This window comes from Eupeodes corollae, chromosome 1 (genome assembly GCF_945859685.1).
Source record: "Eupeodes corollae chromosome 1, idEupCoro1.1, whole genome shotgun sequence".
Taxonomy (NCBI): Eukaryota; Metazoa; Arthropoda; class Insecta; order Diptera; family Syrphidae; genus Eupeodes; species Eupeodes corollae.
In genome coordinates, this window is record NC_079147.1 from 169,801,609 (window position 1) to 169,828,501 (window position 26,893).

A 26,893-nucleotide genomic window follows, 5' to 3' on the forward strand; every position below is an offset into this window, starting at 1 on the left:
TAAATACATTCTGCGAGAAATGGGGGTTAGCTATCAATACTAGCAATACTAAGGTGATGATTTTTGAGACTCGTCAAAGAAGAAGGCTTCCCGAAGAGAATTGGCAACTAAATATTGCTATTGAAGTGGTGCATGAATTTAAGTATCTGGGAGTTTTAATCAAAAACAAAATAACTTCAAATAGCATCTACTAAAAATATCGTAATATGAGGAATTAAATTAAATATCAAAAACTTTTCGTTTTATTATAATTTTTCACAAGGTTTTGTTTTAAACAATTAAGAAGAATTGAAGTTTATCAAAAACACGTTTGGAGAAGACGCATTGCAAAACCTTGACACAAATAGCACCAACTGCTGTCAGAACTATGCGATGACAGCGCCAGTAGTTCTTCAGGGAAATCGCGGTGGTCAGCAGAATCGACAGTCACTTCGTCTAAGAAATAAGCTTTAATCTCCAGATTTTTTTAAAATTAGTTTTAAACTTTGATATTATTATTTAATCACTATGTTTTAAGTATTTTAAAAAATTTTCTGTCAAATTCACTCCAGCTACTAGAAGAAGTATTTTTGGTGGCTTTTTAATCGCAACTAAATGTAATTTAAACAATTTTGTAAAAATTAAATCAATCACTTTCGTATGGGGGTTTGAATGGGAATGTATGAAACTTCACAAAAAAAGGAAACTTTATATAACTGGTGTAGCAACGATCCTCTCATCATGTAAGGACTCAAAAACATTTTGACAAAAATAAAAATTTGTCATCTTCAGTTTTGGCAGTTGAATAACTTGCTGACCACTTCAAAGTGCTTCTAAACCCGTTTCGGTTCACCAAACGTTTGAATATGCTCTATCTTTAGTGAAAATCCAAGAACTTGATGGGCAGCCTTCTTGTTAAAGAATCTACTCCGAAATCATTTTTAAAAGCATGGATATGCACGATATTTAAAAAAGGAGACTTGAATTAAATTGTACATTATATATTGTAACATGATACCAAACCACCATATTTTTGGAAAAAAATCCAATTTACGGTTTTTTTATAAATCCATAAAACTGAAAAAAAATTGTCATGTCAAAAATCTTACGAATTTAAAATGATTTCATCTTCAAAAACAATTTTGTGCAACGTAAAAAACGTTTTTAACATCTGGTAAACATTTTTTTATACAAAATAAAAACCTAAATTGTTTACTCAGAGTTGGTAAAAATTGAATTTCGACTCAAATATCTTTTCGAAACCTTGGGATTATGGCTTTCAACTTATTTTATCTTATAAGAAATATAGTTTTCAACATTTGGGAAAATTTTGATAAAAATTGCATTGGCAGTTTTTTTTTACAAAAAATAAAAACTTAAAAGAAAATTTAACAAAAGTTGGTAAAAATTGATTTTCGACACAAATATCTTTTTCAAAAAATTGAGATAAGATAGATAGATAGATAGATAAGTTCTTTATTTTATCAATTTTTTTATAAGTACAATATTTCACGATAAAAGATATACAAAGCATGGCTATATAAGCCGTCTGCCGGGAAAAAAAACTAATTAAATAAACAACCAAAAAAAAAGTACAATTTGAGTAAAAAGAGAGAATATTTCACAAAATAAGTTTCATAGTTAAAAAAAAAGAAAGTGTAAATATAAATATTAAAGAAAACTATTTTTTTTTTAAATTATTATTTTTATAATGTGGCTTTTAGTTTAGTCAAAACAAAGAAAAAAAAAAAGAAAACATTGAACCATATGAAATAATGTTCACCATTAAAGTATATTTTGATATATATATATAGTATAAAGCAAGCAATAACAGGTATTTATAAGTTTAATAAAAAATGTGACTTTTAGTTTAGTCAAAACAAAAAAATTAAGGAAAAAAGAAAAATATTGGTAATGGGCTTTTAGTTTAGCTAAAACAGATAATGGTTTGTAAGTGAGAAAAAAAAAGCAAAAAAATAGGAAAATAACTGTATATTTCTCAAGTTTTTTTTTTTTTTTTAATTTTAAGGACTTTTAATTTGGTTAAAAACAAAAAAAAAAAAAGAAAGGAGAAGATACAATCACATTAACATCGTCTTAAAACTCAAAACAATTGAGATAATGGCTTCCAACAAATTTTTAAATATAAGAAATATTGTTTTCAACATTCTTAAAAATTTTGAGAAAAATTGCATTGGCAGTTTTTTTTACAAAAAATAAAAATCTAACCAAGAAAATGAATAAAAGTTGGGAAAAATTGATTTTGACTCATATATCTTTTTGAAACTTTGAGTTTTGAGCTTCAAACTACTTTAATCTTTTAAAAAACACTGTTTTCAACATTTAGTTAAATTTTGAGAAAAAAGAATTGACAGTTCGTTTACAGAAAATTTAAAACTTAAACAAAAGTTGGTAAAAAGTGATTTTCGACTCAAATATCTTTTCAAAAACTTGAGATTATGGCGTCAGACTTATTTTATCTCATAAGAAATATTTTTTTAAATTTTTTTATCAAAATCGTACTGACAATTTTTCTACAAAAAATATAAACCTGAACAAAAAAATTAATAAAAGTTGGGAACAGTTGATTTTCGACTCATATATCTTTTCGTAACTTTGAACTATTGGTTAAATCTACTTTTATTCTTTAAAAAATATTGTTGTCAACATTCAGTAAAATTTTGAGAAAAATCTAATTGACAGTTTTTTACAAAAAATAAAATCCTAAAAAAAAACAATAATAAAACTTAGTACAAATTTACTTTTCTTTTCAAAAAATATTGCCTTCAAACTTTTTTATTTTGTAGAAAATATTGTTTTCGATATTCAGTAGTTTTTTTTATAAAAATCGAACAGTTCATTTTTTCATTAAAAAAAATAAAATCTACAAGAAATATGGGCGTATTCATAGAGTACTAATAAAGTCGTGATTTCTTGATCTATAGTTTAAGGTTTGTTAATTAATTAGTACCCGTAGCATAGAGGAAATATAATTCCCGACCTGTACCCGTCCTACATAAAACAACACAAATATTATTCGAGGTGAACTCTCTCAAATTCGAGGTAAACTCTCTCAAATTTGCTATCGGTTCGTTGAATACATGTGAGTGGAGAAAAAATAGCAAAATGAGGGATTGGGCTAAAAAGAAACTTATGGAATTTGTGTGACCTGTCAAAAATGACAATCAATTTTGCAAAACAAAACAATGGATTTTTGTTAATTGTTTTGATATTTAATATAATTTGATAAATTTCAGACTAAAATCCTTTTTAATGAAAAGAATATATACTTAGCTGGCTGACACAGATGACGTAGATGAGGTAGCCGAACAGAATGTCGATTTGGAAGCAACCTGCTGAGATAATAAAGCACCTCTTAAATGAATCCAGTCGGAAATCATTGGTTAGTCTTCCGAATGGAAATTAAAAAAATAATTTATCATTTTTGTATGTACTATTTTAGAATTTCCTGCAGTTTTGGTAAAATTAAGGACTGCCAATATAGAAGAATTCCCTAAAGCATGTTTCAAACGACTTAATAAGCCACAATTTTTCAATCTATGGATCGACTTACGAGCCTTCTTTTGGGAATAATACAATTATAATCTAATCCATTTCATTGTGCGTTCGTTAACCAGAAGGTTCATGATGGCGATACTACTTCAAAGTAAGTTTTACATAAACCACAAACTTTGAAAGCACTAATTAATATTTTTTAGCAACCAAACCAAACGAAGTTGTATTGCAACAAGTCATACAATTTGATTCGACGACATGCTTAGAATTTCATCCATTGATAATCTTTTTAAAATAAATTTGATTTTTTTTTCAAAAATTTTTTTTAAATTCAATGCTATTATTTATTTTGAATTAAAAAAAAAACAGAAAATTAGATGTTTAAATGTATCTTAGTTTTTGATTAATTAAAAGAATATTTAATATATGTACCCAAGAATAACACTTCTTTTTGGTTTTCCTAAATTGTATCTACTCAAGTCAAATATTAAATTGCTGAATTATAACTTATTAGTTGTATTAAATTTTTGGCAAATAATACAAAAAAAAAACGAATAAGCTGTATAAAGTATTTTTTTCTTTATTGAGGCATTCAAAACGTTATATTTGTAATCCTTATTCTTCTGATGTTTTGGTTTTTTTTTTATAATTCATTTTTATTAATTCATTCTTAAACCTATCTTAAAGCTAGACAAAAATTCATAAAACTAGCCTAATTATCTATAACTTACAACTAACTTAATGGTCCCATACGGACACTCTAAGCTAAACTATAACACTAATTACTAATGCCTTCGGCCTTAAGATCTATCTTACTTCAATTTAAATTTTATTTGTTTTGTTTTTATTAGAAAATTTTGAAAAAACTTATATCAATAACCTTTTTTTTATTTATTTTTACTTACAAACTACTTAAAATAAGGTCCTTAAATAAAACTTAAAAACTAACTTAAACTACCTATTCTACCTATAAACTACTTAAAACTTAGAACAACCACAGCAGCAAATCTAACTATCTAACAGTTTTGTTTTTTATATTTCGTTGTCTTTTTTTTTTTTTTTTATTTTTTTATTTATTTTTTTTTTAATGTTTTTTAATGTTTTTTTTTTTTTTATTATTATTTTTTTTTTTTTTTTTTTAATTTTTTTTTTTTCGTGCCACCATGCCTATTCTACTTAAAACTAAACCCTAAACATAAAACAAGTATGTAAGCCGGCCAAGGCTTAAAACCCCATCCCGACTACCCAATATCAAGTGCCGATTGAAGCCACCAAAACTGGTTCTCCTGCTTCACCCTATCAGTTATGATGTTTTGGTTCATCACGTTTGTGTGTATTCTTTCTCGATTTCATGTGGTTAACAGACTCATGAGTCTTCATTTGACTCTACCTAAAGTTTTAATTTATGGTTTTAAATAGTTTGCGAGTTAATTTTTGATGCTGATTACGAACTTCTATTTTAGCTACAAAACTATTTTTCAACATTATTTTTGTGTATTTTTAATTTACTACAGGAACTTGATGTTTTAACCTAAGACTACAAATTCGTAATAAAAAGTACGAAACAATTTTAAACGGAATATTGATTAAAGATATTGTAGGTTTTGGAAAAACATCACACATTTTTTTTTTGGAAAAAAGCTATTTCATGAATTTAGGTAGCCTCGAAAAGCCTTATAATGTATTATAAATCATTGTTTAGAACCAGTGCTCCACTATCGTAAACGTCCTTATTTTATCTTTTGTTGTTCTGTATTAATTCATTTTAATGTTAATTATGTATTTTGTGCGTGTGTTAGGCTTTAATTGTATTATTATCTTACTAACAATTAACACATGCACATGATGAGCCTCTGATCGTGGTTTGAAGCTTGCTATAAGCTAATTACTTTCTGAAATTCTGAAGTGTAGAAAAAAAGGTTGGGTGCCGAATAGAATTTAAAAACGTATTTTTATTAATTCCACTTTATTTTGAAAACAAATAATCATGATTAACATGTCAAAAAGTCTACATGTTTAATGATTTAAATAATTCCTTATGACAGAAAAAGAATACAATATTATTGTTAATTACTGTTAACTAGTATGAATTTTAATGTGGATCCCATTCATATACTAATCCTCATTGCCAACAAAAAGGAGACAATTTACATTTTAAACGGATCGATTCCAAATCGATATGCATGCTTAATTAAAGCCACACCAGGCATTCGGATACTATGAACAAAACAAAACATAAGAAATTAACAACTTGAAAATCGTAATAGTAAACTTACTTACATCTAAGCTCGAAGTTAAGCTGCAACAAAGCATTAACAGCAGCAATATGATTTGGACGAACACGGTTGATCGGTTTCACGTGTTGGACGCACTCCACTCCCATTCTTATAATGAGTGCTGGCAGTCTCTATTATCTAGGATCATAAGGATATAAATCATCGTAGATATGTTGTGGTGTTCTACAGAAGGTGAAATCAGACTGGTTGTTTGTTGATGATTCTGATGTCTTGGATATTGTGAAACAACCTTTAAATGAGTAAATAAATAAATACAAATTTTAAATAAACTTACAGAATCATCTAAGAGCAGCCATCGGAATTTTCATCATTTTCCTTTTTTACATCTTCGAGGTCGATTTTATCCTGTTCCTCTGTGCTCCCTTCAAAACATTCCTCTTCTTAGTCTTCAAATTTAGAACATCCTCATTATGCTTCAAGCTTCGTAAATTTTATCGTGAACTTACGAACGGTTGGTTCTTTGTTTTGGATATTGCATATTGTTGAACAACCTTAAAATTTATTTTGGATCTAAAATTAACTTACTTCTGGTGGTGTATGTAGTTGTTCTTGATATAGTAGTTGTCTTTTTTAAAATCCATCTATTTAGCATCTTCCTCCTTCTTCTTGGCATCTTCGAGATTTTAACCTGTTCCTCTTTACTCAATCCCCTGCTTCGTCTTCAAAATCTCGTCATATTTCTTAAATTGTGCAATGCTTTTGCTGATATCACTCAGGTCTTCGTGACTCATGTTAATAGCACTGTATTAGTGGTTATCATCTAGGCTTGATATAGCAGGACACACCAGAGTTCTTTAACTTCGTGATTAACTTTTCTTGAACTTCGTGATTTGCGTCTGGCAGGTGGAATGAATTGATTGCGAAATACCACGCCTGGCCTCTGTGCACCACTCTTACCGCTGTTAGATAAAGCATTTTTGCTGGCCGACTTATTGTTATCTTTGGTGCTTCAAGCATCGTCAACTTTATCGCTTGATGATGAGGACGAAGAGGAAATGAGTTCGAATTGGATGACGACTTGATGATTCTAACTTTTTCCATCCAGATTTCATTGATGTGGCTAACTTAATAGATTCAGCTGATTTAGCCGATCTAGATTTCAAGTTCTTGGAATCTTCTGGTTAAAAGCAATCTTTGATGCTTCTTAAAATAAAAATCTGCATAAATTATAGTTTTATAAGAAAAAATATTGAATAGATTTGTTTTGTTTTGATTTAATTTTCGCTGTCAAAATACTTACCTCGCTGTTGATCTGTCAAAACTGGGAACAACTCAAATTGGGCCACGTTCACATTGCAGTTCCTAGTGCGCCTATACTTTCTTCATGATTTGTTCTGTTTTTATCAAAAATTTTAGAAAAATCCTAGAATTTGTTTGCCAAAAGCAGTCAAATATTATTTTTAGCACAGGAAAGGAAGTTGCAAAATTATTTTTTCGTAAAATATTGCATTCATTTTTCAATTTTTGAATTCAACGGATCTCTTTTTTGAACGGCTGAGTTCACCTCGTATTTTTTTCCCCGCGGTTGAGCAATATGGGCACAAATTCTATAACAACTACATTCATAATGGCTTGGTCCCATAAGAAATGCACGGGACAACTAACACATGCTTATGCTTATGGACAAAATCCTCCCAATGTAGCTTGTAGGCAGAAAGAGAGCAAACCCATTAAGTCGGGACTCTAGATAATATATTTCCTCTATGACCCGCACCGTGATGGTAAGTGCGTTGTACTGTAATGCAAGGGGTCTTGAGTTCAATCCCTGCCTGTGCCACCTTAATTAAAAAAATAAAATAGTTTTCGCATGTACTGTCTCTTGTGAGGAAATGACAAATCCTCCAAGATTTTCTCATGTGTTTAGTAAAGCCCCAGTTTAAGATTGTATTTTACTACAATTATACTTTAAATGACAGGTCAAAGCAAAAAAATACTGTAACGCAGTATTCACATGAGCGCGACCAACGAACGACGAATGAATTTCAAAATGTGAGATATATTTCCACACAAGAAGAAAACAAATTTATTCGTCGTGAACAAATTTGTAGTTGATACTACCTGTCAAACTTTATTTGAGTGCCACATTATACACACTAGCAACTAATAAAATAATCACACGTACTTAACCTAAAAAATCATTCTTGTTTCGGTGGTAAATGGTGAATGGCAGTCTCATTAAGGAAACATATTCTCCCTCAATTTTCTGATTTGCATTAAATGGATGCACATGAAATCTTTTTCTTGTTTATTAACAAGGACACCAATAACTTTTTTTTTAAACAAATATAGCTTCGATTGCATTTTCTCAATCGTTTGTTTTCAAAACCATCGACATACTATACTTGGACTGCTAGTAGCCAAAACTTCACGGTGGTTCCACTTTTAAAGGACAAAACACTAGCGCAAAGAGGGATATGCGGATAAATTGTGTAACATTTAATACTCACAGCCACTGCTGTCGTTCTTGCTACTATAGTAGTATTTTACTATTTTCAGACTCAACTGCTACTCTACCCACGGACGAAAACTACTCCCCAAAATAAAACGGAAAAGAAATTTTTATTTGGTTTACAATAAAAAACAAAATTAAAAATATAACGCCCCAATAATAGTGCAACAACAGAGAGAAAATTTTCAGACTTATAAAAGATAAAAAAAATAAATTCACTCAAGGTAGAAACGGTGAATGCCCTACTTACTGCTAAGAAACTTCTTAAAAACAATTTCACCGAAAAATGGGAGCCATCGAAAACTTTAATCTAGAATAACAAAACATTAAAACATTGTATAAGGCGCCAGTTATAGCTAGCTAGAATTGGTTTTCATTATTGAAAACAAACATTGGAACTTTTTTGACAGGTCGTGTATAGCTATCCTTAATATTTCTGTCATTGCAAAAATTTCCGGATTGAAATCCACTGACAAAATTTTACCAAGTGAAATCTATCATTAGAATTGTGTGAAATTGAAACACAAATCAGTGGAACGATTCGTTTCACTTTTGAACATAAAGTATCAGCTGTTCAGGAAAATGAATTTCCATCCGTTGTAGAGAAAAATAAATGCGCAATTACACTTTTTTTTCTCAAACAAAAATTCTTTGTGTGATTTCCGATGGATGATTATATAATTTTCATTTCCAATCAAAGGGAAACACCGTCAAAATGTTTTGTAACTGAAAATATGAAACATCGAATTTACAACAATGAATTTAATTTATTCATGAATATTCAAACATGTATGTTGATGTAAAATATAATTTAAATTGTCAATTTCTTATTTAATAAACAAAAAGTATTGAATTTAAATTATTTATTTCAACAATATTATTTTAAAATGTTGGCCTTTAAGCAGTGAAAGCAAAAATTTGGTACGACATTACATCCATCTATTTGTCTGTTTTCGGAACATTAACCTTTGCAATAGTCCAATTAACTTCAAATTTGGACATTATTATTTTCAGTTTTTAATTTTTTTCAGGGGCAAAGCATGTGTTGTTTTTTTGTTTTACTCCTCCTTATTTAAGAAAATACTCCCCAAAATGATTGAAAAATACTACTCTTGAAATTTTCAAAACGACAGCACTGCTCACAGCAAAAAAACATGGCATCGTTTGTCTTCAACAAATTATACTAGATGTCAATACTTTCTATGTCAGAAAAAGCTTATCTCAACTAAAAACAAACAGATGTCGCTAAATATTTCATACCTTTTTTTGCCACTGGGCCTGAAAGGGCTAGTGTAGCTAATTTGAAGTGGAACCATTTTTATTAAAATTTTGTATGGAAAATTCACACTACTAGCAGTCCATGTATAGTCTGTCAATGTTCAAAACAAAACACATTAATGATAGACAAAAAAAATTTGATTTTTTTTGTTGTGATTTTTTAAATTTTCTTCATTTCCAATCAACCAATCAAAAAACCTCATTTTACGTAATATAAATAATAAATTATAAAAAAGTGTCTTTTCATTGCCTCCCTCGAACTTTCGCTGAGTTTGTAAACATTCTTGTCTATCTTCTGTTTTCTTAATAATCTGGAAATTTATTATTTAATATTGGAATTCTCGCTCATTTTTACCCTACTACAATAAATTCCATATGTAAGTCATGTGGAACGAACTGTTTGGGAAGTCCATTAAAAGGTGTCAGGCCGAGCGTTCGGCTTCGTGATTATTCAAATATACATACAAAGCCAAATGTCATTTCGATTATACATCAATTCAATTACTCGATCCACTGACGACATATACCTGGATCGAAATCCCAATTCAATTTTAATTCGATTCCTCAATCTCCTCTTGTAACCAGGGTAAGAGAAAGTCAAAATTCGTCGTCTCCGTCCTCTCGAACTTCTGTCATATACAAGTTGGATTTTTTTAAGTTGGTTCGCAATATAATAGCTTCTTCGGTAAAAGAGAGCCATCGTCGAATATTACTCTATCTATTAGTTTCTTCTCTCTGGATTTTGTTGCCAACATTTTTTATTTTGTTTTATCAAATTAATTCTACTTCTAATTGGAATGTAAACATGACTACATTGTTTCCATATATCTACATTTGCTTTCGAAATTAAACAAAAGAACATAATACTGAACATTGCCAAATTATAATATTATCGTTATAATACCCCACTCGTGTATTTGTTTTTGCTTCATGACTTTCGAATAAGATCAACTAAAATAAGAGGGTAATAATAAAATTTAATATAAATCTCAACTAAAAAATACTAGGATTGGAGATATAACTTACTAATCGATTAGATGACTATAAAAAAAAACAAAGACGTCGACGAACTCGAGCAAAAGTGACTATTCATTAAATATTATAAATATTGAAAAAATTGCAACGCAATACAGAGATTAATTTGAAAGTTATATGGTCAAGTTATGGATCCAAAGAAAATCACGGAACTTGCTAATTTATTACGAAACAATGGTGATAAAGTCCTTAATTCGGAATTTAAGTTAACACTTACAGGTGAGTAAGTCTCGAAAATATATGCATATACAATATTACAATGAAAAAAGTATCATGTTCTCGTATCCAGTTTGAATCAAAACAAAAGTTTTAAGTTTAAATACTTCGTAGTGTAACCCTTTAAGGATCTAATCGTCTTGGCAAAGGTCTTTCAGTGATCTCAGACTATTTGTTCCTTCAGTTTTGTGCAGTTCTCTAGCTTATGAAAAACACTGCACCATCGCATCCACCTCTATGTTTGACTGTTCGTCGAATATTGTTAGGAAGGTATTCCATATGTAACTTTCAACAAACCATTTGTCTGTAGTCCGAGATATGGATATTTAAATAGTATCGTCTGTGAACATAATGGTTTAGAAGAAGTCCTTTGAATGAAATTCTTTGGCTAACACAAGCCGTTTTAATCTAATGACTAGGCTAATCAATGGTCATCTCATAAATCAAATATAGTCTTTGATGTCCTTATATTTGGATATATTTTACTTCCCGCGTAATAACCATCTTGTCTTGTGTGTTGAAAATACGTAATACGAGGCAAGTTCTCAATTCTTTTTGCATTTAAAAATTGGTTTGGTCGATCTACTAAAGATGAAATTTCTTAATGATTATATTGATGGTATTCTACAACGAGTTTTCGAAGTTATTATTATTATGTATTTAGTTTCTCGTTTTTACGATTGTATAATATGTACATTAGACTTTGAGCACCTAAGTCTAACAAAGATATAACGATTCTAATTCAAAAATCTGCGAACAATATGGCATGTGTCTAGTATTATCGATTTTTTTACTTTTCCAATGAATTTTTCCTAAGTTATTTATCTGAGCGAAATGGAGATTCGGTACGTCCAGGAGCCCTCTTCCACCGTCTTCATGAGGTGGGGTAACCCTTTCTACTGCATTTCGCGGATGGTGACGAAGGTATTTAGTCAGGGTAGTTCCTGCTGAGGTTGATATCTTGTCAAGATTTGTGTTTGACCAATCGACGAAATACTGGAATATCCCAGGTGTTAATGGCTTTTCGCTTATTACCAGCGTTTAAGTGAGACTTGAGAACTTTAACTAGTCTCTGTTCAAACTTGTTTATTTATTTTTGGATGGAACTAGCTACAAAATAAGAAGATACAATGTCTTTTAATATAGCGCAAGTTTCATTATTAACATACTATTTAGAAATGTTTATGATGGTAAGTAAAAAAAACTGATTAACATTACCAAAGAAATATCCAAAAACTAATAAAAACAAAATGCAATACTTTATGATAAATTAAACGAAAAAGAAAGAATAATTGCATTTAAAAATAGAAAGATTTTAAATTAGTTAAATATAAACGAAAAAGTTTATCATCGAGAGTATTGTCTAAGTCTCGTCTTGAACCAAATGCTGCATCTAATCATCTTTATGGGCAGGAAGAGGGAATTCCACAATCGAACCGCGTTTATAAAAAATTGACGACTAGAAAAAAGGCAAGAATAGCGTAATAGAGTCAGAACATAACTTCTAGTTGAACGAGAAAATTTAATTTTGCTATAAGGATATGGTGGTTTTTTTTTTGCAGAATACTGTGCAGCATTAATACAATTCTTAAAGCAAATACATTTTCGAGAGAGGTGACATGTATTATTTTCGAGTATGCAGAAATAAGTTCATATATCCGCAGAACAAAGATATGCCTTGCCATACAGGAGTATATTAAGAAGTGCGGGCACCTGTGGGGTAGTTGGGCAAGATGTCGCGGTTAACAAAATGTTTTAGCTCATTTGCTCTTCTGTTGTTGTAGATCTTCGGGATTCCGTCTCTGCGAGAATAGTCGCTGTTTTGATTGTTATTATTATTATTAAATTAAATTAAATTGGGTGGCAACAACCCGTTTGAGAACTAGGGCCTAGTGAATGACAACTCTCAACCATTCCTGTGTGCTAGTGCTGTTGTCAGGGATGGAAGGGACCTACAGTTTTAAGCCGAATCCGAACGGCAAATTTGAAAAAGCACTTTTCATGACAAGAATTACTCTTGGAGAAGTTGTTAATTCCTCGCAAGAGGCAGTACCCGTGAAAAAAAGTTTAGGTGGCATAGGCAGGGATTGAATCCATAACAGTCCAACGCACTAACCATCATGTCACGGGTAGTTAGGTAGGTAGGTAGAAATGGCGATCTCAAGGCAACCTAGCCTGAGTGCGCTGTTGAGCGCCGTTTTGATACCAAAAACTCGTTTGACCTGTGATTGAAAGGGACAAATTTATAGAGAAGCTTCATAGCGATTATGTTAGAGCCATTTTGTCGCATTGAGAAAAAATATTAGGTCTCTAATCTTTGTCTCAGATAGCTTATCAAGTTCGTGAAAGAATGCTTTACAAAGTATTTTATTCTAGTGCTTGCCAAAGCAGGACATTTGCAGAGGAAATGGATTATCGTTTCACTTTCTCTTTGGTCACTACAACTTCGGCAAAAAGAGTTGTAGGAGATACCCAACTTCTCCGTATGATTTCCTATAGGCCCATGTCCGGTAAAAACCGCAACAATCCTGACTATGTTTTGCCTTGGCCTGCACAGAAGATCGTTTGTACGGGCTTTATTATAGATGGGCCATATCTTCCTAAATATAATGCAGTTGGGTAAATTGCTCCACCTTCGGTTAGATTCAGTTTGGTAGATAGAAAAGATTTTACCCTTCATAGCGCCAAGAGGAATGTTAACCATTTCCGCAAGTGAGCTATGAAGGGCCGATCCTTGCCTGGCTAGATGAGGATGTGGCCGAGTTAATAGCTTTGACAGCTGCCTGTCCGTAAAGATATCCGCATTTCGGTTTTGGTTTGGGCTTTTTTTAAGTTTCTTACATGCCTCCCTTATTGCCAGCAGTTCAGCCTGAAAAACGCTGGCGTTTGAAATCCTTCGCGGATTCGTGGCCTCGCCTACCCACTTTCGGGATACAAACTACTTTCACCTGTCTGCACGACATGGACACATGTTTGAGAAGGAGGCATACTTTGAAAATTTGTTCCAGCTTTGGAGCTGACACATCATGCAACTTTTGAAGCATAACTGGCAGTATGCCGTAATATTTTCTCTGGTTATAACGGAATTGACTTGCTCCACATGAGCTACATTTAGCTTTGTGGTTTCAAGCTGTTCGGGGTTATCACTCTCGCAACCCGGAAAGTGCGTCTTCATCAGTAGCTCAAGAGATTCGGCTGGAGAGGCTGTCCAGGTTCCATCAGGCTTTTTTAGAAATGAAGGATTACAATGTTCCTTCGATAAAACTTTGCGGAGTCCTTTATGTCTTCGATTGATTGACAGTATTCTATCCAGCCTTGTCTTTTGGCTTATGAAAGGGCTTGCTTGTAAATTTTAAGAGCGTCTTTATACAGTTGGTAAAACTTATGTTTCTGGCAGATATTGAAAATTGTCCTCGTCATTTTCCTAAGACTGGACAGACCTTCATTCCACCAAAAAGGAAGGGTTTTTCGGCTATATTTAACTGGGCAAGAGACTCTAAAAGCTTAACTTATAGGAGTTTCAAAGGTTTTCACCTTTGATTCAAGGTCTCCTATCGATTCAGTGAGATTGGGTAAGTTGCTTTGTTTAGAATTAGCAATTTGATTGAATTTCGTCCAGTCAGTTCTTTTGGGATTTCTGTAAGGCGGAAGGATTTTCGACTCTAAATTAATTTGAAAAAGAATCCACTTGTGATCCGAAAACGAATTCAAAGGGGAAACTCTCCAATTCTCCACTAATAAATTACGGTTGTTTACTAAAGTAACATCAAGCACATCCTCCCGTTCATCATAATTTTCCGAGCTCGGAAAGACGAAAGTGGGAAAGCGCCACCGGTACTACCGTATATTATTATTATCATTATCATTATCATTATCATTATCATTATCATTATCATTATCATTATCATTATCATTATCATTATCATTATCATTATCATTATCATTATCATTATCATTATCATTATCATTATCATTATCATTATCATTATCATTATCATTATCATTATCATTATCATTATCATTATCATTATCATTATCATTATCATTATCATTATCATTATCATTATCATTATCATTATCATTATCATTATCATTATCATTATCATTATCATTATCATTATCATTATCATTATCATTATCATTATCATTATCATTATCATTATCATTATCATTATCATTATCATTATCATTATCATTATCATTATCATTATCATTATTATTATCATTATCATTATCATTATCATTATCATCAAAAGTAAGGGGATTCACGTCCCCGTCCCCATGGCAGTCGCGTTTAACTTTAATTTAAAACAAAACAAAAAAACTCGCAAAAAAAAAATGATCAACAAAAAATCAATAAAATTAAATCAAAAAACAGTAACGAACAAAAAAAAACAGTGAACAACAACAGCAATATATTAAAAAAAAGAGCAATACAAATGGAAAAAGCCAACAATACAAAGTTCCTATACAAAAACACAGTAAGTGACATTGCCTTCCTCACTCTTTCTTTATTTTTTTTGTACAGTTGAGTGGCTAAGCAGGTGCATTCATTGGGCTTAGCTTTTTGTAAGCCAGCTCAATGGTGTGTTTGTGTTGGTTCATTCAATTATATATGGATTGTAGATCACTGTTATGATTATTAGGGTCGTGACCAATTTAACGTCACTAGTAAAGGCATTACACTAGAAGTGAAGTTTTTTTTGTAAAGACCTTTAAACAATCTTATACAGTGATATACTAAGAAATTCGTCTGTTTTGATTTTTTGGATTTTATGTATTGCAATGACTGGTAATTTGGGGTTGGTGGGTTGAGATTGAATTTTCTGTCTGTGTACATCCCACAGTTTCTAGGTGAAGATTCCGATCCTGCTAAATTTTGTATTCATGGGTATTGCTTGGTGCCATTATTCTTCGTACACCATGGTCTCACACTATATATTAGGAATGATGTTACATTTCAACTTTTACCACAATATGGTTATTGTACCAACACCCTCTTTAATTTCATGTGGTTAAAATGTTCCTTTATTAAACACATCATTCACTATTGTTTTCTTTATCGGAACCCAAACCTGAACAGAGTTTCGACTTCTCAGGAATTTGATGATCTGTCTGATCTCCATTCGGAATGTGTGCTAAGATTTTTGCTGAAATTAAATATCTTACTCAGCTTGTCAATGAGCCTACTACTTGTTTCTCACTTCTGAGCCTGATAAGTACACAAGCAGTGTATTGACGCTTTTAGAAACATCGGACCACAGTGTCATATCTGCTAATTTCTCGTGTCAAACAAATCCAGTTAAAGAAAGAGCTCCGTTTGGCAGACTAGAAAGGCAACTGGGACGGTGTCAATAATTTCTTCAGGATCTTTAACTGGTCATTATGCTTCCTCGGTAGTGACGTAGACTCCTGCGCAGTGATTACTAATATGATTCGTCTGGGAATGACATTTTTATCCCGAGTAGGGTTAAAAGAATTAAACCTAAGAATAAATCATGGTTTAATTCGAGCTACAAAGATCTTATCAAGGGGAAAGAGGTGAGCTTCCGGTATTTTAGAGCCAACCCAACTGAGGAAAACCAGAAAAATTTAAACAAGCCAAAAAGGCCTGCAACGCCCATATTCGAAGGACGAAATTTTTGCATGACCAACAATTAAGGCAAAAAATACTGCAATGTCCCAAAGGCAGTAACAATTTGTTGCTCAATTGTAAAATACGTGAGGAAGTCTTCCTCTTTCTCGGTCCTACGCTTGTTGTCAATGACTCTAGTTAGCTCTATTGCTCTAGTCATGGCGCCAGCAAAACCACTGCGTAAGCTTTTCCATCTATCCTATTCTTCTGGGCTCGTTCCGAGTAGTTGGAAAATTGCATTTGTTAAGCCAATCCCAAAAAAAAGGCGAATATTCTTCCCCCACAAATTATCGACCGATAGAACTAACGAAAAATCCAAAATAGAGCAAAATAAGATGATTGAATTTTGACGTTAGAATGGGTTAACATCTCTGTTTCCAAAAAAGTTGGCTTTTGAAACCAATATCAAAACGGTATTTAAAAAATTAGTTATTTCAAAAACGTTCGCTTTTAGTATTACGTTCGATCCGTTTCTCGTATTAAGGGCATAATGCTAAACAAAATTCGCTTATGAAAAAAGGAACATTGATCCTATTTTGAAGAGTTGTATAGACATTACTCTACTCATGTGACAATACCAAACCAAACTAAAAATAAATTACTTGACAACTTATAAAATTAAGAAAGGAATGAATATTTTGGTCGGTTTTTAAAACAGCATTAATTTGTTTCGAAATTCCGCATGATGATCAGCTAAGTATATGTGGCATGTTCAAGTTGTTGTTGCATGATGGCCAGAGAGGTGGACTTTCTTTTCTTAATAGGTGTTGGTGAGTTAAGACACTGTGTCCTAAGCGAAGGCTAAGAACGATGATGGGTAGATTGGAGCGCATCGACCAGTGTTTATCTTTGCATAATGATTTTCGTAGCTATTCCAGTTGAGAATTTTGTTCTTTTTAAGTAATTGATCGATTTATCTTTCAATGTCATTCTTAAAAATGTATCGAAAGTAAAAACAGATTGTAGAGTTTTGCAGCTTTGTCGGCATATTCATTGCCTGGTATACCGATATGACATGATAACATTCATTTTAATTTTTAAAATTTCCTTCATTTGGACAGTCTTTTAAATCAGATGAGTGGGGGCAGGGCAATGAGCACACATTTTTCTTGTACACGCGGTATCTTTATGAAGTAGTAGATTAAATACATTGCACATTGGATTTCTGTTGCATTTTTGTTTCGTATGTCCAGCGCATGGGATTAGGGTAGTACTCAGACACTTTGGCCTTGGACCAACCTACTTCCACGGTATCGGGAGGTTGGAAAGAATCAACCAACACCAAAACGGCCTCGTGTGCACAACACCAGCACTCCTTTCAATTCCATCAGGAAACAAGTCAGTTTCAGTGACGTCACGAAGGACAAAGTAATGGTTGCGGTCATTGACAGGAGCGATGATGATGGCACAATATCGTCTGATCGTTGGCAGCTGGTCAAGGTAAAGCTCTTGGGTGGTTTTTTAAGCATTTTGAGAGAGCTTCCAAGACCACTTCCATCCATAAGCGATGAGGGTTCGCATTAGGGTCATGTAAACTCATGGTTTGTGGCGATCAGAGGTGGTATGACTTATACAAGCTTGCTGTCAGACGATTAAGTGAAGTTTGGCCAGGTTCGAAGCTCGAGGTTGTCGCTAAGGAAGACATTTCTAGCATAACCGGAAGATCGTCAAGCTAGACGAAGTGAAAGGTCTTTATAGGAGTGCCATTGTGGTACTCAATAAAGAATCCTTGGCTCCTCTAGCCTTGAAGAATGGCTCTATAAATTATGATTTCGATCCCATCAAAATTCGAATATGCAAAAAAATTAAGGTTATCGCGTCGTCTTTTCTCCCTCTCTAATCACGACTCCACCCTCTAAAAAAGTCGAAAACAGTCCATCCTTAATGAAGACTGAGGACGACCTTAAGATGATTCTTCTAAGCGAGGACAAACTCTTGGGTTCATCCTCAGACTCGGAGGATCAAAACATAACCGTGGTGGAGGTTGACCTGCCTAATTGTAGCCAAAATGCTGCAGTTAGTACAGATTAATCTCCAACGCTCCATAAAGGCCTCGTACTCACTTCTTCTCCGTATGGCCACCAAGTGCAAATCATAATTTTTTTTAAAGTAGTACATTTGTAGAATTTGCCTGTTGATCAGTGTTTTAAGATTATGAGGTGATACATATTAGAGTCGAAAAGCAGTAAAAATAATAAGGTGGCAACCATTGTGCTTAAAAAATATTACATAACTAAATCTAAGTGCATAAAATCGGAATAAAGTATTTAATTATTGAACTCAAATGATATACAAATTTGAACTGAGTGCTTTCTTTCTGCTAGAGTCTTAACATACTTGTGAGTACATTTTTACCACATTGATAACAATCAAATACATATAGTATAATACATCGCAAGCGACGAAACAAAGGTATCTCTCACGCTTGCAATTTTGTCTGCGCATGCTCAGTAGAAAAGTAACGTTGAGTAGTTTTTCAACTCTCACAAAAATAGATAGCCAACACAACTCATAGCTATTTATTTGACAAAACTCTCAATTCACAAGAAAGCACAGAAATTGGTCGCATTCACAAAGCTAGTGGCTACGAAGTCAAAATTCAACTAGCTTTGTGAATGCAAAACTACACTACAAAGCTAGTCAATCTGGAACTGTCGTATTATTGACAAATGCAAATATATAAAATAAGAAATTTTTTTGATTTGATAACTTTAACTTATCTTTTGTGTTTTTAAATTCAATAAAATCAAATTTAAGACACAATTTGAATGATTTATATTTGTATTTAAATACTGGAGGATTTATTTCATTTTGAATTCGTGTTTCTTTACCGAGCAGCTGATTCTGAAACGTCAAAATCATTCGTCACTAACTTTGTAGCCAAATTTTGTACACAACAACGGAGGGGAAATTTCAACTACTTTTGTAGTTAGGTTTAACCAATCAGAATCCCTTGACTACGTAGCCACTAGCTTTGTGAATGCGACCATTATTTCAGTATCTTATCACACAACCTCTTGATATTTAGAAAATTCACCAACCTTACTTATGAATGAAAATTAAATTCAAAAAGATCGTTACGAAGACTTCGCCAGAATTTGATTTCTCGTCGTTTAAGAAAAATTGCACAAATACCAATATGGCTAACGTACTATTAATGAATTCAATTATTTCGAAAATGGGTGCAATTTCATGCAGAACTTGAAAAGGAAAACAAAGCACGGAAATAGAAAATATGAAAAGAAGTCAATCCAGGTTTGAAAGAAGAATGAGAGAGGCTTAAATGCTAAGACTATAGAAGAAGCAAAAAAGCACTTTCAGCAAGTATGTAGCACCATACTTGAAGTTATTATTAATATCAAGTCTAGCGTTTAGATAGCCTATGCAGAAGCGGATCGCTTCGCACGATCCCATCTGCGGCACTGGACACCTTACTCTACCTAACACCTGTTGACATTTTTAGCAAACAAATAGCTGCAAGTTCTGCTATTCGCCTCAAAGCTTCTTCGCAGTGGACTAACAACAACATTATCCACTCTGTAATATATACAGTCCATAACTGTCGATCATCTCTAATGGAGATAGCAATAGGTTTAATATTCACTTTTGCTGGGTGCCGGGTATACCAATCGCTACTTGTAAACTGTTGCTAATGCAAGACCCTGTGAGAAGGGCAGGCACCAGGTGGAACATCACCATGTCTCAGGTCACAAAAAACATCTGGCCAACACTGGATTTAAAACGTTCAAGGTGCTTGCTATCTCTAAGCAGATCGCATATAAGCTCGATAATAGGTGTCATAACCGGACACTGTCTAATAGGAAAGCCCGCCACGAAACTAGGCGTATTCTCAAATGACTTTTGCAGGACGAGGAAGAGGAGGAAACATTTCTTCATCTTGTCTGTACATGCCCTGCTCTAGCTAAAAAACGCAAGAATTACCTAGGAGAATTATTCTTTAACGATCTAAATCATATTAGCATAATCAGCCTCTCACGTTTCGTAAGGGACTCAAACTGGTTCCATTGAGCTTAGGATGTAGCCTCAAGATTCATGTGGTATCACAATGGGCCATTAAACTGGCCTAAAAGTGTCCGTTTTCATCTTGGACAGCCACTTAACCTTACCTTACCTACTATCAATAATGCTGAAATACGGGCCTTCTAACCAACAGAATTCGTCGTATGTTTTTGAGCTTGCGAATGGAAACGATGTTAAAACCGTCATCGAGCGGTTTAAAAAACAAAAATATATCAGTTAATAAAGACCTTACAGGGAATGAACGATCTGAAATTTTCCATCCATCTATCAGTTGATGGACGTTAATATAAATGCACAAAGGATGGTATTATCACTTTATTTAATGAAGCCGATAAAGCTTATTTGGTTAATCTATTTAGCAAAATCAACCTAGACTATTCTGTCAATGTAGCAGTATCTAAAACCCAACAAAACAATATTAATAATTAGCACGGATTGCCTGTCAAGTTGTGTTTTACAATATAGCTGGCCTCGTAAACAAATCTTTTTTATGTAATTTTTTTAAAGATATATTTGTGAATTTCAAATTTTCATTTTATTCGAGACTTTTGTTTTATCTGAGAATTTTAAAAATTATGAGAAATAGTTCGTAGGTTATAAACTTACATGGATATCTGCTACAAAAACGCTCAAATTTGGAAGAGCGAGTGGTGGATGTCGGTACTCATACACAAATTCGAACAATTACCTATAGTATATGTAGTATCTAGAATCCAATTTGAACTTTTCAATAACAGACTTTCACTAGTGTTATCCTTTAGTGAAAATCTGCATACTGATCCGCCCCTGGTTAACTAGATATCACATATACATACATGTTTTTACCGCCCGATAATACCCCTAACTATGTTCTGCACATAGGTTTACCGAAGGGTTTCTAAAGTCCCTCCAGCTACATTGTTCTTTCCTAAGACTAAATCTAAATCTTCCTAGTAATAGACATTTTATCGAAAGCCATTATAAGCAAGAAAATCTTCTAGGCTAAGGAATGGTTGGGTCTTTTTATTGAATGTTCGTTGGCAGCTTACATAACATTCTCTTAGTGAAAATGAAAGAAAAACACTGGACTGAATTTACAGTTAGTGCAACACAGTCTCAATTTCACGATGAATATTGCAATTTGATTGCAACTCTGGCACACCGAACTACTTTTATGACTACAATTCACGTGAAATGATTTCAATAATGTTTAAAGCTGGCTGCGGACGCCTTAATATCAATTGAAGAGCCTTCCAAGAAAATACAGATGGAATATGTACATTGTGTAATTTGAAATGCTATGCACTTCATTGGAACCTGCTCAGTATTCAAAACGTACGTCATTCTCAACTTCTCAACGTTCTTAATGGCTACTGATAATCAAACTTATATTACTTCTTAAAAGCGTCAATTAAATATCGCAATTTTATTATAAATGAATTTTCAAAACTTATGTATGTAACTTAATCTACTTACTAAGCTTATATGTTTTTTAATTTCCTTTTTAACCTGACATTACTCTTTTTTTGTAAAGTCTTTTTGAAAATAAAATTATATAGGTATCTATCTATACAAAATTTACTTCAAACTCAAACACTTGAACTTGTTTTACTTGGAAATAAAATAGAAATAGCACTTCTTCTATGACAACATCAAGAAACAAGAAACTTTACGACGATGATCGAGCGAGGAATTAGAGTTGAAGATATTAATGTCAGCAATAATTTTAAAAGCTCTTTGAATACTGTCAATTTTTAAACGTGTGTAGGTTGTGTAAATTGTAGCCAGATCAGACTGAGAGAAAAATGTCTTGCATCGTTGTAAAAAACCCAGACATCTTGCGGCATTTTTGGCAAGGAGAGTCCATCTCGCTTTAGGGTCTCTAAGCATTAAATTCCACACGTTTTTGTATTTCCCATTGTATAATGCTGTGTAGGTCGGAATTTATTGGGCTCATCATATTTTGTCGTTGTAGTTAAACATAAGAAGAGGAGTGTTCGTGTGGAAAGGTATATGACAAATTCAATAATTGAAGAAAATTATTTTAAATCAAGTGTTGCACGTAAGCGGTAAATTATTTCACTAATTTGTATTTTTTTACTTCTTTCTCCTGTAGATATTGATTTTTGTGTTCTCATAAACATGAATGTTTAGGTCAAAAACTGGTTTCTTAACTTTATTTTTTTTTTCAGGATCTCTGCTTCGCGCCTTGAATGACTCTTTCACTCTTATTTCTGATTCTTCAGAAATTGTTGCAAAGCAAACGTTTCAGGTGGTGAAACCAAATTATTCTAAATCGAATGTCTTCCGTGACCTACAACTTATACACGATTTTGTGCAAAAAACTCTTTATCTCTGCATCATCCATTATCCGGGTGATGACTACTTTGATGGCGTTATTGACATATCGAAATTTCAATCCCTTAAACGATTAGAAGTACAAAAGACAAATGTTAAACAAATTGTTGGCATTCAACCATTGCGGTCTCAACTACATCAATTGGTTTGTGTGCGCAGTCTGCAATCAGTTGTGGAAATAATAACTCATTGTGGCGGCGATAATTCGAACGGCTTCGTATGGAATGAACTTAAAACTGCCGACTTCAGCTACAATAATTTGAAAACTGTTGACAGTTCTTTAGAATTCGCACAGTACCTACAGCATTTAAATCTGCGTCACAATCAACTAGTGAGTGTTGAGGCAATCAAATGGTTGCCAAATCTCAAAACTCTTGATCTAAGCTACAATCGATTGATCACTGTGCCTAATTTTCATGTGGAGACATCAAAGCGACTGCAATTCTTAAATCTAAGCAATAATTTTATAGAAGACCTTATTGGTATCTCAAAACTCGACTTATTAACTGATCTTGACCTCTCTGATAATTGTCTGTTGGATCATAATTCACTGTTTCCTCTTTGTGCTTTGGTGAGTTTGAAGTACTTAAATTTATACGGCAATCCACTCTATTGTCATCCGAATCATCGATTAGCAACAGCTCAGTTCTTGCACAAAGATACTTGCACAGTGAAATTCATTCTTGATTACGAACCGCTGTCGAAGAACGAAAAGGCATTGACTGGAACTCAGCAGCATGCAAGTCATTCCACCTACGTTGCAAAGTACATGATCAAATCAAATAGCCGTCCGACACCTTTAAATAAGTCATCTTCAAGTCAAACACCAGCCTCAAGTGTAGGGTCATCAAATAGTTTTCAACAGAGGACTAATATAGGTGATGAAGAAATTGGGTATACCTCATCAACTACCGATAAATCTAAGCGCGTTAAAATACGTCAGGTTATAATTGAGTGTTCTGACCAAAAAATAAGGGAAAAAGATGCAGTTGTTGACTCTAAAACCACAGAAAGAAATGTAAAAAGCAATAAAGATCACTTAGAAACTAAGAAACAGTTTAAAATTCTAAGAAACAAGTATGGTGCTGGGTGGCTACAAAACGAAAATGCTCATATTGTGCATACTATGTTAGGATTGAGTTCCTCAAATGCTTCGATAGCAATTGATTCTGAATGTACGCAACAGGTTTTCTGTAATTATCTGGGTGAAATAAATGCTAATAATCTGACGGTTGCAGTAGAAGCTGATCTAGGAATTACGAAAACAACTGATGATATCACACCAATAGAATATAGTTTAGAGAACAATGCGAAGACTAAGGATGTATCCGGTAATAAAAATGCCTTTGAGAGTGAAACGACCACTCAAGAAAACAAACAAATCTTTCATTCGAATAGTAAAGACAAAGAAAAAGAAAGAATAGAACCTTTGGATATTGCTCCTCATTTGAAAAGTATTTATGCTGATTCAGTAAATGAAGAGGAATGTAAGTCTAATAACAATTTTTTTTAATATGTGTACATAATATTTTTTAATTCTTAGTTTCTGACCCTGAAACAGATGAAGATGATTATATTGTAAATGCTTTGGGAACGAATCACCCTGTAATATTAACTATTTCATCTAATTATATTCGAGAAAAGCATACTTTAAACCATAAGTAATGTTAGTTGTGACTTGATAAAAATTTTAAATAATCTTTTTTTTTGTAACAGAACAAAAGTTAAATGGAGTTTGAAAATCTTAGAAAGTTGTGATCGAATGAAGTCGAATATGTTGCGCATTAATTTCGATACGATCAAAATGGATAAAAAAGAACGAGTTTATACGGTTGAAGAGTGTACATGCCAGGTAAGAAAAACATTTTTTTTAATATATTGAATGTTTGCATATTGTAATGAGTGGGAAATATTGAGCCTGGTAAAGCGTTTCACATTCGTGTAATGCGGCCAATGAAAAAATACCTGTACTTATCATTACGTCCGCAGTTGGGCTCAAGGGTAAACTGATAAGCATTAGCATAAGCTGTTGTTTTTTTGAGTGGTGTGATTTCTTTGTTGTTTTATTTGGGGATGCAATATTGTTTTTTTGTTTGTCATGGTAAATTATTGTTATTTTGTTTGTCATGGTAAATTATTGTTATTTTGTTTGTTTATTGAACTCTTTGTGTATATGTATAATTGTAATTGTAATTGAAAGGTTCACTGATAACAAATATATTTAATGTTAGGAACATTCGAAAAAAGCATGTAACGCATAAGTAAGGTTTTTTTTATGTAAATAAATCACTGTTTTTTTGTTTGTCATGGTAAATTATTGTTATTTTGTTTGTCATGGTAAATTATTGTTATTTTGTTTGTTTATTGAACTCTTTGTGTATATGTATAATTGTAATTGTAATTGAAAGGTTCACTGATAACAAATATATTTAATGTTAGGAACATTCGAAAAAAAGCATGTAACGCATAAGTAAGGTTTTTTTTATGTAAATAAATCACTTTTGTATGCAATATTGAAAAATTTAAAATCGTCCTTTTAGTGATGTTTTATTTTTGTTTTTAGAAACTTGAATATAACTATCAATATGCTTGAGGTGTCATTTAAAATACAATGAACGGTTTTAATAGACTTAGTGTCGTATCAGTTATGAGCTCAGCGCCGGTAACTTAAACAGGTTCATTTTGAGACTGTACTCTAAAACATTTGGTCTATTAAAAATTGCACGTATCGAGTTCATAATCGCATTTGCATGTGTACCTCAAGCGATCGCTCGAAAGGTTACATGCTTCCCTTGTTAATGCCTACCGAAGACAAGAAACATTTTCTCTGGTACTCAATTTGGCCTCTAAAGTCGTACACTTAAAAACTGATTAAAAACATGGCAATTATTTTTTGTCCTGACCCGAAAATGGCGGCAACTCTTGGCATCCAAGATTTAATATCGTCATTAAATTTGCCATATTCAACTCAAGATACGAACTGTCTTGTGACGTACTTTAGAATCTCACATTGTTCTTTGCTTGAGTGAAATCGCTTTGCTCAAAGGAGAAAGGAGTGGAATGCTCAGCAGACGAATCAACCGAAAATCGTTATTTGTGTGAGTAATTAATCTTTCGAATTGCTTCCAGCACGTTTGATTTTATTTGTTAAAATTATAATTATAATGTATGAAAACCTTATTAATTTAATATCACATACGTAGCAGTAGCTGCGACAAACGTCTTCTTTTTGTGAATTTTGTGGAGAAACATGTTAGTTGAAGAATTTTACTTTGTTGAGTTTTGGTCAAGTTATGTTCTTAAGTCACATGCAGGTGAAGCTAATGTACATAAGTGTATTAAAAATAAATATTAATATAATTCCATAGGAACTTGAAAAAAAGTTAAGGGCGATCTTATCCAAACGTGACCTATTTGAAATGAACCAAAAAGTCTTTCGATGCATCAACTGTAGTTGTCAATTTTCCGTAGAAAACACTCTAAACAATCATCAAAAGCAAGGTAAGTTTAAGCTTTTCCGATTTCTTTGTTCTCGTTCAGAAGAAAAAAAATATTTCTAGATATTTATTGTCCCGATTGCAAGAGTACATTCGTAACTGAAATTCACAGCTTGCCTGCGTCTCTCGAAAAAATATCAAAAGATGCCTCAAAACTACCTGTTGCAAAAATCAAAGATGTGATAGAAGAAGAAAAGCCGTTGACATTTGAACCATCACTTTACGAAGATAAAAATGAATTGATCAGCAAACCCGAAAACAGGATGAATGAAAGCATTGGTAAGGTCACATATTTTTTGCGTTATTATTTATCGAATATTTGCATTTATTCATGATCAATACAATAGACTTTTTTTATGACTAGACAGTTTGTACCATTTACTTTTTTTTTAAATCGACGATGAATGAATTGAATATAACAGATTTAATTTAGATTTATATGGATTTAGATTATATTTATGTTTTTATGGCAAGTTTGGGTGGTTTAATAGATTGCAGCAATTTTCCAAATAGTACTTGCTGCACTCGATGTTAAAAAAAAAATACATTATATTTAAACAGGAAGAGTAGTCATCTGAACAAACTTCCTCGTTTTTGTATATTCGTTGTTGTG

General features: G+C 32.6%; 1 protein-coding gene and 1 long non-coding RNA gene across 3 annotated transcripts in view; both read left to right on the top strand.

The window, feature by feature from the left end:
• The first annotated feature begins 2,626 nt into the window (after positions 1 to 2,626).
• Positions 2,627 to 3,926, top strand: LOC129954071 (uncharacterized). The gene is made up of 3 exons (XR_008782635.1): positions 2,627 to 3,382; positions 3,443 to 3,646; positions 3,699 to 3,926. It is a non-coding gene; the product is annotated as an uncharacterized LOC129954071 (long non-coding RNA).
• A 6,221-nt stretch (positions 3,927 to 10,147) lies between these two features.
• Positions 10,148 to 26,893, top strand: part of LOC129954098 (serine/threonine-protein kinase 11-interacting protein) — a 58,377-nt gene continuing 41,631 nt past the window's right edge. The window contains exons 1-7 of one of the 2 annotated variants that reach the window (XM_056067768.1): positions 10,148 to 10,773; positions 22,618 to 23,958; positions 24,022 to 24,270; positions 24,327 to 24,444; positions 24,500 to 24,635; positions 26,152 to 26,284; positions 26,344 to 26,559. In XM_056067768.1, the coding sequence (XP_055923743.1) occupies positions 10,683 to 10,773; positions 22,618 to 23,958; positions 24,022 to 24,270; positions 24,327 to 24,444; positions 24,500 to 24,635; positions 26,152 to 26,284; positions 26,344 to 26,559 (2,284 nt within the window). In that variant the 5' untranslated portion in view covers positions 10,148 to 10,682. Of the gene's footprint in view, positions 10,774 to 22,617; positions 24,271 to 24,326; positions 24,445 to 24,499; positions 24,636 to 26,151; positions 26,285 to 26,343; positions 26,560 to 26,893 lie in introns of both variants that reach the window. The other variant, XM_056067767.1, reaches the window with a different exon arrangement.